The sequence below is a fragment of the Zophobas morio genome, unplaced genomic scaffold, assembly GCF_036711695.1.
Source record: "Zophobas morio isolate AGI-343-1 ecotype UQ-CSIRO unplaced genomic scaffold, CSIRO_AGI_Zmor_V1 ptg000006l, whole genome shotgun sequence".
Lineage (NCBI taxonomy): Eukaryota > Metazoa > Arthropoda > Insecta > Coleoptera > Tenebrionidae > Zophobas > Zophobas morio.
In genome coordinates, this window is record NW_026972111.1 from 6647476 (window position 1) to 6662058 (window position 14583).

General features: G+C 34.8%; 1 protein-coding gene across 1 annotated transcript; it reads right to left on the bottom strand.

Annotated features, from left to right (window-relative positions):
• Window positions 1–442: 442 nt before the first annotated feature.
• Window positions 443–14147, bottom strand: LOC135123451 (uncharacterized). The gene is made up of 2 exons (XM_064048104.1): window positions 14058–14147; window positions 443–7926 (listed from the first exon to the last, which is right to left on the bottom strand). The coding sequence occupies exons 1-2, from the start codon at window positions 14070–14072 to the stop codon at window positions 2377–2379; spliced, it is 5565 nt and encodes a 1854-aa protein (XP_063904174.1). The 5' UTR covers window positions 14073–14147; the 3' UTR covers window positions 443–2376.
• Between the last annotated feature and the right edge of the window lie 436 nt (window positions 14148–14583).

Sequence of the window (14583 nt, forward strand, 5' to 3'; positions counted from 1 at the left end):
ATTTGGCAAATGATATACCCTCTAAGAAAAGAGAGGGTGGGTGGGTGGGGCTAATACTTGCTAATATAAAACTGATTTTGGCAAATGAGATACCCTTTAAGAAAAGTGACGGCGGGTGACTGGGATTAGTATCTCTTAATACTGAGAATTTCCCAAAAATAGAACACGAAAATCCCTAAAATTCTTTTAAATTATTTAAATTTCCCCGTCTTAAGAGGTACTAGCTCCACCCACCCTCCCTCTCCTCTCTTAGAGGGTATTTCATTTGCGAAAATCAGTTTTATTTTAGCAGGTAATAGGTGGGTGGGGCTAGTAACTGCTAAGATAAAACTGGTATTGGCAAATGGTATTCCCTCGAAGAAACTAAAGGGTGTGTGGGCGGGGTTAGAGGATATGTCATCTGCAAAAATCAGTCTTATCTTAGCAGGTAGTAGCCCCGCCCACCCACCCTCTCTTTTCTTAGAGGATATGTCATTTGCGAAAATCAGTCTTATCTTATTAGGTGCTAGCCCTCTAACAAGATAAAGGGCGGATGGGTCGAGCTAGTGCTTGGCAAGATAAGGCTGATATTGGCAAATAACATACATTCTAAGAAAATAACGGACGGGTGGGTGGGGTTAGTACTGCTAAGATAAAACTGATATTGGCAAATGGTATTCCCTCAAAGAAAATAAAGAGTAGGTGGGCGGGGTTAGAGAATATGTTATCTGCAAAAATCAGTCTTATCTTAGCAGGTACTAGCCCCGCCCACTCACCCTCTCTTTTTTTAGAGGGTATATGATTTGCAAAAATCAGTCTTATCTTAGCAGGTACTAGCCCCGCCCAATGATCCGGGATCATTTTGCCTCAAGAAAAAGGGATCATTTCGCCTTAGGTAGCACATCCGCATTCAACAATTGTAAACTAACCTTCAATTTTTACATGCGGTAAAAAGATCATAACTAACGTACGACTGAAATGTATCTAATTCTGTCAAAACAACTACCACCGCTATAAGACCTTTCAAATGGAAGTAATGGACTTTTAAAATATATCTTACCTTAGATCAGAGGTGCTTATTTTACATATTTTGGCACACTGTGCAGAAGGTACTAATTACAGAGCGCTTAATCAAATGACAGTTATGTTTGGTAGATAGAGCCACAAATTTTCTTACAATTGATGGGGATCATTTGACCTGAGGGGATCATGTTAGGCACTTTTCCCCTACCTCATTGCGTAAAAGTTAACTTCCTTAATAATAGATTACTTAGATTAAAATCAAATTTTAATAAACACATTATTATTTAAACAAATTGTACCACTAACAAACATTTAACGACTCTGCGCCCTGTAAAAAGTGATGCTTCGTCCATGTGCAAATTTTCAAGCGATCCTATGATGGTTTATGGTTATGACTCAAAAAACTTGAAAAAACAACATACAATGGTGCTTTTTGTACGATATTTCTCAGTCATATTTTTTTAATTAATTGAACTGGTCTTTGCGGTCTAGAATATGAAAAAAGCTGCAGTTTGATGTATGATGCATCAATATTAATATCATTTTTTCATACAAAAAACCAAAAAAATGTTATACCTCGTCTAGCGAGTCCCCTTCTTTTTTGTGGCCATTTTGGGAAGCTATGTACCATCGGGGACACGGAAAACTGGGCAGAGATGTCACACAATTGTCAAAATTTCTAAACCAGGTTTTAGCTATTCATAACCACGCTTTTAATGTTTGGCGTATATCTCATTCTGACACTGACAAAGTCGAAGTTTTATTAAATTTGTTCCAATTATATTAACATGCAGCTATTGCTCGAGATTTGTTAAAAATTGATACAGCTGGCATGTCGAACCAACTGATATATTTCAAAGTTAATTTGACAGTTTTTTCGAAAATATCAATCATATTGACGCTAAAGGTGCATTTACATTGAGATTTTTTGAAATGACAAGAACAGACTGCGCAGAATTCCATGTCCCTCATAGTACAGGGATGACGCAACGTATTTGTTGGCGCGAATGATTTCGGCGCCGACAGTTGTCAAATATTTAACAATTTGTTCCTGGCCATATTGGTGTCCAACCCCTATTACTAGCGCAATTGATTTTGGTGTCGACTGTTGCTAACTATTCGACCACTTTTTTGTGGCCCCTCAGACGAAAGCTGCGTAAATTGGTGTCACACCCGCATTGTCAGCATGATTGATTTCGGCGCCGATTGTCACCAAATATTTGACAACATTTTCGTGACTATTTTGTGAAGCTAGATGAAGTGGTGTCATTTTCAGTGCGATTGATTTCAGCGTCAGTTGTCCTCAAATATTTGATAACTTTTTCGTGTCCATTTTATGAAGCTGTGTGACCACTTCCAACCACTATTATTGGCTCAATTGATTTCGGCGCCAGCTGTCGTCAAGTACTCTACAACTTTTTCGTGACCATTTTGTGAAGCTAGGTGAAGTGGTGTCCAACCCTTATTTTCAGTGCGATTGATTTCGGCGCCAGCTGTCGTCAAGTACTCTACAACATTTTCGTGGCCATTTTGTGAAGCTAGGTGAAGTGGTGTCCAACCCTTATTTTCAGTGCGATTGATTTCGGCGCCAGCTGTCGTCAAGTACTCTACAACATTTTCGTGGCCATTTTGTGAAGCTAGGTGAAGTGGTGTCCAACCCTTATTTTCAGTGCAATTGATTTCGGCGCCAGCTGTCGTCAAGTACTCGACAACATTTTCGTGGCCATTTTGTGATGCTATGTGGAGTGGTGTCCAACCGTCAATGTCAGTGCAACTGATTTCGGCGCCAGCTGTCGTCAAGTACTCTACAACATTTTCGTGGCCATTTTGTGAAGCTAGGTGAAGTGGTGTCCAACCCTTACTTTCAGTGCGATTGATTTCGGCGCCAGCTGTCGTCAAGTACTCTACAACTTTTTCGTGACCATTTTGTGAAGCTAGGTGAAGTGGTGTCCAACCCTTATTTTCAGTGCGATTGATTTCGGCGCCAGCTGTCGTCAAGTACTCTACAACTTTTTCGTGACCATTTTGTGAAGCTATGTGAAGTGGTGTCAAACCTCTATTATTAGCGCAATTGATTTCGGCGCCAGCTGTCGTCAAGTACTCTATAACATTTTCGTGGCCATTTTGTGAAGCTAGGTGAAGTGGTGTCCAACCCTTACTTTCAGTGCGATTGATTTCGGCGCCAGCTGTCGTCAAGTACTCTACAACTTTTTCGTGACCATTTTGTGAAGCTAGGTGAAGTGGTGTCCAACCCTTATTTTCAGTGCGATTGATTTCGGGGCCAGCTGTCGTCAAGTACTCTACAACATTTTCGTGGCCATTTTGTGAAGCTAGGTGAAGTGGTGTCCAACCCTTATTTTCAGTGCAATTGATTTCGGCGCCAGCTGTCGTCAAGTACTCTACAACATTTTCGTGGCCATTTTGTGATGCCATGTGGAGTGGTGTCCAACCGTCAATTTCAGTGTAATTGATTTCGGCGCCAGCTGTCGTCAAGTACTCTACAACATTTTCGTGGCCATTTTGTGATGCTATGTGAAGTGGTGTCCAACCGTTATTTTCAGTGCGATTGATTTCGGCGCCAGCTGTCGTCAAGTACTCTACAACATTTTCGTGGCCATTTTGTGAAGCTAGGTGAAGTGGTGTCCAACCCTTACTTTCAGTGCGATTGATTTCGGCGCCAGCTGTCGTCAAGTACTCTACAACTTTTTCGTGACCATTTTGTGAAGCTAGGTGAAGTGGTGTCCAACCCTTATTTTCAGTGCGATTGATTTCGGCGCCAGCTGTCGTCAAGTACTCTACAACTTTTTCGTGACCATTTTGTGAAGCTATGTGAAGTGGTGTCAAACCTCTATTATTAGCGCAATTGATTTCGGCGCCAGCTGTCGTCAAGTACTCTATAACATTTTCGTGGCCATTTTGTGAAGCTAGGTGAAGTGGTGTCCAACCCTTACTTTCAGTGCGATTGATTTCGGCGCCAGCTGTCGTCAAGTACTCTACAACATTTTCGTGGCCATTTTGTGAAGCTAGGTGAAGTGGTGTCCAACCCTTACTTTCAGTGCGATTGATTTCGGCGCCAGCTGTCGTCAAGTACTCTACAACTTTTTCGTGACCAATTTGTGATGCAATGTGAAGTGGTGTCCAACCGTTATTATTAGCGCAATTGATTTCGGCACCAGCTGTCCTCAAGTACTCTACAACTTTTTCGTGACCATTTTGTGAAGCTATGAAAAGTGGTGTCGCACCGGTTTTATCAGCGCGATTGATTTCGGTGCCTGCCTTCACCGAGCATTTGAGAAAACTGTCAACACTCCTGCGATTGGTTTCTGCGCCGGTTTTCAACAAATCTTCGAAAGCGTTTTTAAGGCTGTTTTCGGACGCCTCGTGAAGAAGTCTCTCAACAATCTCATTGGGGTGGTTGGTTTCCTCACTAAATTGTAATAAGTACTTGACGATTTTTAGATAACCACCTTTACATGCCAAGAAAAGAGGTGTTTCACCACGTTTCGCAGTAACAAATTTTCTTTCGTCCCAACGGTTTTTTCCCTTCTTCTCTTGGACTGTAAAAAGTTCACACACTTCGTCATAACCGAGTAAAGAAGAATAATATAAAATATTAATTACCACATCAAGAGTGAGAAATTGATGGTTCAAATCGCTTCGTTTGATTTGAAGAAATTTTATTTCCGCCCCTAAGCTCTCACTTTTTCTGGCATAAGCCACCGGCGTCATATCCAGCAAGATATCGTGTTCGTCAACAATCACTTTGTTTTGTAAAAACCTTACCGCTTCAAAATATGCTTCGGTTTCTGCTTTTTTATCAAAATTGTTATCTTCGTGGACAATACACTCCCCATTTAAAACCGTTATTTTTACTTGGGGATGTCTTTGTCCCCATGAAGAAATCACATGTAAAGCACTTCTACCACCCTTATCTTTGCGTGTTAATGTTTCGTCATCGAACGTTTTAAGTAATTCGTAATGTTTGTATAACACTGAAATGTGAGCTTCAGAGTTCTTGGCTAACAACATGTCGAAAAAGAACCGAACATTATTATACTTTGAATCAAATATTACATCCCCGAGTATGTCCCTAATTGCATTAAAATTTTTCGAAAAGTATGTAGCAACTAAGTATTCGGCAAAAGAACCATGAACAAAATGTGGCACATCATTTTCGAATTCACTCACAAGACCAATAGATACACAATCTTTTAAATTTTCGTCTTTCTGTTGTTCACAGGAGACATTTAATTGTTTTAGTATTTCTTTCGAAAATATTACTTTAAGTGCCACTCTCTCGTAATTATCTAAAATTCCCTGTTTTTCTTTGCGAATTCTACTAACCAAGTGAGGATTTTTTAAATTAAACCCCAATTTATCTTTGTAAAAATTATTAAACTTTTCTTCAATGAAGTATTCGTATAAATCAGTCAAAAGAAATATATTTTCCATCAGTTTCAAATATTTGTCTTTGTTTTGACGAAACAGTTCCGTAACCATAAAGATTTGGAGCGGAATTCCCAAAATGTTAACGTGTTCGATAATCGCGAACGATGATCTGATTTTTTCAATGGCCATCTCAATTTCATCTACAGAAATGAAAGAAGCTAAACGTTTTCTAATGTAATTTTGTTGTTCCTGTTCGTCAAACTGATTTATACTAAGAGCTAACAAACTGAATTTTTTTTCTAGAAATGGTTTTAGATGTCTCCTACTAGTAATCCACTGAAGGAAACCTTTCGTTGAGAAACCGAGGATTATTCTCGAAACGGATTCTAAATGCTCTTGTAGAATTTCATCCAGCGCGTCCCACACGTAAACAACATTGTTTTTCTGTACGCACATTTCGAAAAATCTTTGTTCGAGTTTTTTGAGTGACTGACATTTTTCATTTACGATAAATTTTTCAAATAAATCCGTATAGTTGGTGGTTTCAGGTAACTTAGAACTGTCAAAAAATGAGTGCACATCGTTAGGAGTAATCATAATTGTCCAATATTTCGGTGAACATTTATTTTTGAAGCTTTTCATTATCTCAGATTTACCTATTCCCGGATCACCAGATATTAGATTTATGTTATTATCTAACCGAGAACACCATAATTCATTTTCGTTCGTACAGTATTTGTCAGATAACTTATAAACCTCTAAATCACTAACATCACCTCTGCTTTTAATCCATTCTAAATTACAATCTTTGGAAAGTTTAAAATAGTGAATTTGTTTGGCTTCTCTATTTTCGATGTAAATTTGTTCTAGTTCTAAATCACTAAAATTGCTATTACCCACATAAACTGTATTGGTAAAATTTGACTTTCCCGAGTTAAAATTAACTTCGTGTTGGATTGTATTACATTTAGACACATGAAGTTTTTCATTTGTTTGATTTTCAAAATTCTGATTTTTTAACGGTAAGAAGTTATTGGTTTCAATGAATTTACAGTTGTTGAGTTTGTTTTTGACTTTATCAAAGTTATTCGCGCAATTCAAAACAACAATTGTGTTTTCCCAGGATTTTTCTAGGTATTTAATATCAATAACATTTAGGGAAAGATAGCGGTCAATGTAAGGTTCCGGAAGAATCTCTTTTTTTCCGCCTATATAACACGGACCGTTTAGCATTTCCACTAAGTCATCTGTTCTGATACTTTCTAAGAATTCGTCGCTATTTTCGTAAGTTGTTACAAGATTTAGTTCTCCCTTCCCTTGGACTGATACGGTAAAATTTTGCATGACCCTTTCGCGCAAGTCAGGGTTCCGATTCAAATTTGATACATTTTGGAACACGGAATAATTTTTCATCCACTCCTCAATCTTACCTTCACCAATTAGGATGAACTTTTTGTCGGGACAGAGCCCAATGGCTTTTTCGACGTTCTTATGTTGACGTATTATTAATGGACACTTGTCCGTTAACCAAAAGAGTTGAATAAATATTCTGGGATCTATTTTGTCGATATTTTTTTTATCAATATATCTGACGGTTGGGAAATACCTTTTTCTTAATTTGTTTAATTCTGTAAAGTCTAAGTTTTCTTCTTTTCGAATGTCATCCCACACTGGTACTAGCTTTTCGTACGATCCTGTTTCAAATAGCGTAATGTCGAAGAAAGAAACGGCTTCTCGAAATATTTTTATTTTATCGTTAACAGAGTTGACATTAACTGAGCCAGAACATACGAGTTCGAGGTGGGCAGATAGAAGCAGTAGAGCAATTACACGCTCCATCCACTTTTTGTTGAGCTTTTCTTTGTTCCCATCTTGGATATTCCACTCAGACAGTCTTTTGAGGAATTTTTCGAATATTTCCTCATCCGAACAATATGTTGCTTTGAATTTTTCAGCTACACTTTTTTTCAGGCTTTCAACTTTTTTTTGATCGGTGTACAGATAAAATTTACTAAAAAACCTTTCATATTCTCGAATTTTGAGACGCATTTCAACATTCCAATCTTCTTCTACTATCTTAAACTGATACGCACAATCTATCTCTGAAAGTTCTGAAGCAGATTTTACTTTAACAAGTTTAACATAAAATTCTTCTTCTTCCAGTTGAATTGTTGTATTGTCGTCACACTTGAAAGGTCTGTTAGTAAATAATATTAACTCGCTTGCGTCTTTCTTAATTTCTTGAAAGGCCTTGAAATATTTGCTAATGCTGAAGTATCCTGTTTTGGTTTCTAAATTTTTTGTGGACAATATTTTATTTTCGGAGTGTTTTAGCTGCACTACTTTTATTGTGTTTCCCGTATCCGACTCAGTCTTGATAACTATGTCATCAAAAGCTCCGAAACCTTCTTCATTTGACGAAATATGGAAGTTCTTTGTTGCGACGTCTTTTACTAGTTCTAGGATAACAAAAGCGAGAACCACATCCTCGTATTCTTTTCCTCTGTCAGTGGTTCCGCTTCGTTTTTTAAAACTCTGGAAAGGAATAAAGAATTGAAGCATGCAATGACAGACTGCCCAAACTATTATGTATATGTAAATGCGTACGTACAAACCGCACAAAAAATAAGTGATAACAGGTTTGGCTATAATGGAAACGAAGAACTTTGAAACAAAGATAGAAACCATAAAAACCGAAGTATTTAACTAAAAATGTGAAGAAAATACACTCCGCCACTTCCCGGGTGCCTGTTCTGATTGCTGAACCATCCGACGTTGTGCTTATTTTTCCTCATTTTCCGTCTTATGTTGTGAGACCATAAGATACATAACAAAGATGGAAAAGAGCGATGGAAACACATATTTAGATATCTACCAAAACCTAATACTTAATTGGAAAGAATGGAAATGTGATCACCAGAACAAGAGATTGGAAGAAGTGCGCAATGGAACCGGGAGGTTGATATCAAAAAATCAAATCAATATGAGACGACAAAATTGCGATGAGGGACAAGGGAGAAGTAACAACAGGAATAAAACAAACTAATGTGAAAACCAATGAAAATAACAAAGGAAACCTGGAAATGTCTTAAAGACAAAAATGAAGCTATATGGAATATAGACAGTATAAGAGGCAAAGGAGATGCCTTAGGGGAAGAATTCTCAGAAGAGGAGTTAAACGACCTGTTTTGCAAGATTTTAGGGATAGATAAGACATATAAGCAAAATTATGTGTTTTCGCGGAATATCAAAAAATATCAAACTTTTAAATTTTGTTTAACAATGTTGGCGCCACCGCCGACGAAATATGATACACCGTGATATGTATCGAGTTTAAATAACATTAACAAAGCATGAGATGCAATAGGCACGTTTAGGCAATTAAGCACGTACTATTTTCACACTCTTTTAATTAATGCTTAACAAAATATACAATCGGCCTAATCGAAAACTTATCTTTCTCTAAGAATCAGTGTTATGTCTCTGCTTAACCATTGAGGGTGTACGTAGATCGTGAGGTTTCCATTAAGTGACAATTTATAATCATCACTGTAAGGTAAATTACTTTTTTTTATCTGTAAAAATAGTATTTGCATTATGGCTTTTTCAAAACTAGTTTGTCGAAATGGACAAACCAAGCACAAGTAGGAAGGATGTTAAAAGAAAAGCGGTTAAAGGCGGTGCGGAAAAATTACGCGAAAAGAAAAAAAAAGCTTTGGAGGAACAAGTCAAATTTTACAAGCCCTTGTCTTCATTTATTAAATTTGCGTAAAGAAAATGTTGAAGGTGACAGTCAACCTGCACAATCTACAAGCACTACTCCTATTGAACCTGTTGAAGCGGTGGAACTTGGATTGAAGCAACCTACTACTTCAACGATTCTGGAAGATGTTTCTTCACAACAAAAAGTATCAGAACAAGAGTTTCTGCCAGCCGTCGAAAGCAATACATTTTTTTCTATACCAGCAATAAGTGACATTGATAGCTTTTTTAAATTTCATCCAATTCAACCATGTGATGTAAAAGACTTACCATTCAATCCGATTACACTGTTTCGCAGGAAAAGTGGGGTGCGGCGTACTTGGTTAACTTATAATGAACACTCAAAAACTTTATTTTGTACAGTTTGTATGGTTTACAGCAAAGAATCTAGTATATTTAAAAGTAGTGTAAAAAGTATTCATCCTAAACATATTTACAGTAGAGTGGATGAGCATGAAAAAAGTCAAAGTCACAAAAATTCTGCTGAAGCACATTTGATACAATTGAAAAAATTAAATATACTGTCTTACGTACCAAAACAAGAAAATATTCGTTTAAGTCAAGTTCAGAATAGAAGAGATATTTTACTGCGAATTATAGAAGTAATAAAAGTAATTGGTAAATGTGGTATTGCTTACAGAGGTCACAGAAATGAGGATATTCTTTCTTTGGCCAATTCAAAAATTAATCATGCTAACTTTTTGGAACTTATTTTAATGCTAAAAAAATTTGACCCCTTATTAAATTCACATATTAATCGTGTTATTTTAGAAAAGCAAAAGCGATATACACGTGGCAAGAAAGGTAGGGGTAATATTGTGTCTTTTTTGTCCAAAACAACTATAAATTCCATTGTAAATATTATCAAAAATTTAATAACGCGTAAGATTTCAGAAAAAATTACCAATATCGGAATGTATTCAATTCAAATTGATACAATACAAGACATTACAGTTACAGATTAAACTTCTATTATTATTAGATATGTAGATGATGAATCTGTGCATGAAACATTGCTTGGATTAAAAAGTACAAGTTCTACAAAAGGCCAAGCTCTTTATGAGTTAATGGCAAAAGTGTTGGCCGACAATAATATCAATTTAAAATATTGTGTAGGTAGTAGCACCGATGGTGCTGCAAATATGGAAGGGCAATATAATGGTTTTAGTTTTTGGATGGCTACTTCTAATCCTGAACACATACATCTCTGGTGCTATGCTCATATTTTAAACTTAGTAATAACAGATATTACACAAAAACCACATCAGTGTACATCTTTATTTGGTTTGTTAAATGGTATTGCTGTTTTCTTTAAAGAATGTCACACTAGAATGGACATTTGGAAAGACTCTTCTCGAAAAGTTTTAAGTACAATAGGAGAAATAAGATGGGATTCTAAATTTACTTAATGCAGTGTTAAAAATTTTTGAAAGTTATGGTGACACAAGTAATGCCCTTTTTGTTACAATTATAGAGGTTCTTGAAGGTATATCAAAATCAGAAATTTTAAATTCTGACACACGATATAAAGCAACTTCCTACTTAAATTCACTTTCAAAATATGAAACCATTTTAACCGCCAGTATGTATTTGAGAATTTTTCAGCATACTTCACCTCCATCAAAATATTTACAAACATCTAGACTAGATCTAATTACAGCGCAAACAATGATTACTGAAACAAAAAATTCTTTAACTGCAGTCTCCAGAAATTTTGATCATTTAAAGTTAACAACAGATAAATTTGTAGAATGGGCAAATAATGAATTGGGAAAAGAAAACGACGCGTCTACGGTAATAATCAATTCGCAATTAGATATTCTGCGAATTCGTAAAAAAAAAATGTTCTCGGGTGAAAAAACTTCAGACTATTGTATTGATAACTATGAAAAATATAAAATTGATGTATACAATGTAGTTATGGACGTTATTGTGCAAAGTTTTAGTACAAGATTTACCAAAAACGAAAAAATTTATACTATGCTTGCTGTATTTAATCCCCGACAATTGAACAATATAAGTTCGGAAACTCTAAATTCAGATTTATTTGTTCCACTATGCAATATTTTACTAAAATTTAATGCCGAAATTACACCGTCTCAAACACGAGAAGAGCTTTTAGATTTTGCTGCAAAATGGGATCAATTAAAACAAACAGTATCCGAAGAGTCAACTTTTACTGACGATTGTGGTAACCAAAAATCCTGCAAATCCTGCAAACAGTGTACTTTGTGTTGTTATACACTTTTAATTAAACACAATCTTTATTCAAGTGCTTATGAAAATCTGTTTCTTGTGTATAAATTTTTGTTAACTCTATCTATTTCGTTTGCTGGTTGTGAAAGGAGTTTTTCGAAGCTTAAAATTGTCAAAAACAGATTACGAAATAGTTTGACGGATGATCATTTGGAAGCATTTACAATGATGTTTGTTGAAAGTATCATGTTAGATGACATTGACTGTATATTGTTATAGATACACTGTCGGGTCAAAGTGCCGTTATGGCCAAATTATTAAAATAATCTGTATAATATAGGTATAATGCATATAAAAAATTAAATTGCTACAACTTTTTACTTCCTGAGCGTATTTCTAAATAAAATTAGTTATTTTAACCTTATTAATTAATAGATAAATGTAAAATTGTTGATTTTACAAAATATCACAGAAAAAAATTACTATAAGTAGTAAATGAGGGTCGCCTCCAGGGCCGGTTAAATCTTTTGCCCGGGCCACTTTTAAAGTGCCAGTCCGCCCCTGGTTGTAATGGAACTTAGTTTTGATTAAAAAAAGAAGCGTGGGCTGATTAGAGAAAAAGGTTGACAGATAGAAAATAGTATCTGAATGTTTAATTTTGTTGATGTTTTGTACATTTAAATAAATGAATCATATTATAAAGTATATATTATATAGACATAGGATATGTGCTTTGCACTTGTTACATTAGCGTCGCGGCATAAAAGAATTGTCATAACTAAAGCCGTTGAAAAAAGTATGAAAAATATATTAAATTAATCATAAAAATTAAGAAAGTGCGAAAAGCGTTATGAAAATCAAACGTTCAGTGAAACTGACAAGGTATATATTTTTTGTGTAAATCCGAGCTGTATTTCCCGTTTGGGCAAACTTATTTTATATTTATTTAAAAACTATGCAGTTATTATATCTATGTTTTTAAATTTCAAATTATAGTCCAGTCATTTTAGGATAAAAATGGGATCAATCTCGGAATGAGAGATAATAAGCTGAATTTTTGTATATACCTTAATTTTGACGTTTTAAAAGTTGTGTCAAAAGTCTCATAAAATCTCGTGTCTGCGTCGTAAGTTATTCAAGGTCAAAGATGAAGAAAAACAGTTTTTTGCGATTATCTCGGTTTCTATTGCTCCAGTGATGTTAACATCCAGTATCATAATTGTAGAGCACAAAATTTTGGACAAATTTTATTTGAAACATTTTTTCATGCGCTCAATCGTTTTTGAGATAGAGGGCAGTGAGCGCGCGGCGCTCATCCATACATACTGTAATGCAATCAACCGTGAATATCTATGAATACTACCTTGAATTTTGAAAAATTTGTATTATTTATCAATTAATACATTGTATTTAAACATTTTACATATTCTCAACATATTCATTGAATAATACTTACCTACTTTGTGTAATTAAAAACGCATTTAATGAAATATTTATTGTATATCTCAATTTATTTATATCTTTAAAATGTGTAAGGTTTTAAATATTTATTTTTCTATCATGATTATAACTGGAAGGTCTGGAAACAACGATTCAGGGCACCGAAGATGATGACGATGAAACAGAAATTCCCGAACGTCCGGAAGATGACGGTGAAGAAGAAGAAAATTAAGACTTTTGTTCTTTAAATTATTAAAGATTTCTAGATTTTCACTACAATTCAATTTCAATCGTAAGAAATGTACAGGTACTGAACAAAGATAAAATTAAAATACATTAACTCTTTTTACTTCCTTAAATTTTTACTTTAAAAAAATTAATATAACTTTTAGATATATAATAATATAACAAGTATAATATATTATCTAATATATAAAAACTTACACATTTGAAAGATAAAGTACTTAATTATTTTTCTACTTAAAATCTACGTTCAATAAATTAAGATACACATAGAATAAGTATTTCATTTAAAGAGTTTTTAATTCCACAAAGTAGGTAAGTATCATTATCATTAAATGAATGTTTTGAAAATATGTAAAATGTTATTAAATGCAATGTATTAACTGATAAATAATACAAATTATTCAAAATTAAAGGTAGTATTCACAGATATTCACGATTGATTGCATTACAGTACGTATGGATGAGCGCTGCGCGCTCACTGCCCTCTATCTCAAAAACGATTGAGCGCAGGAAAAAATGTTTCAAATTAAATTAGTCCCAAATTTTGTGCTCTACAATTACGATAATAGATGTTAACATCATTGGAGCAATAGAAACCGAGATAATCGCAAAAAACTGTTTTTCTTCACCTTTGACCTTGAATAAGTTACGACGCAGACACGAGATTTTATGAGACTTTTGAGACAACTTTTAGAACGCTAAAATGAAGGTATATACGAAAATTCAGCTTATTATCTCTCATTCCGAGGTTGATCGCTAATTTGACTGGACTATTAGTTGATTGTGTTTTTAGAAAACTTTTATTAATGACAAAAGTTCCTAAGACAAAATGTAGGTATAATTTAACCCACACCGTTGACTCACTTACGTCATCGAACAGGGGAAAAATTGTATGTCTATTTTGTGTATAACGATAGCGATAGCGATGATAGTTCGCTAATACTAGACCTTAGCCATAATTTAACACACATTTTTTTTTTATTTTCAATATCAAAATAATATGAAAATGAATAAACACTTACCTCGAATTCCTCCATTTCTGGATAGAACCGCAGATTTAAAGTTGATGTTTACAACAAAGCTCTTTTAGTAGACTGAAGTCAACAATTATCTGACTTGAACTAAATTATGCACCGGCATCGTCGATCTCATTTAACATGCGCACGCGCTGATTAATTAAAGTCGTTATCAAAAATGACCTCACTGAGCCGTATTGCAGCCTGGTACTCGTATCATAAATAATTCAAATAAAAAACCAGGGCAACTAAAAAAATCGTTATTATCTTCATTAAGTAAATAATAAAAATTTAAAACACAACATAACTTTTCTAAAAAAAAAATAAAACAGAAAAGATCAAAATCATGAAATAAATTGCAGTCCAATATAGTAATAGCGGTTTTCTTCTTTCGCAGAACTATATTTTTTGAGAAGTGTATAAATGTCCAAATTCATTTTTGTTATTAATACACAGTTTAAAGTATGAACTTGTGTTTTCTCAATGTATTGCGCTTTTGACACCTTTCGAAGCAGGGGCGGACTGGCACTTT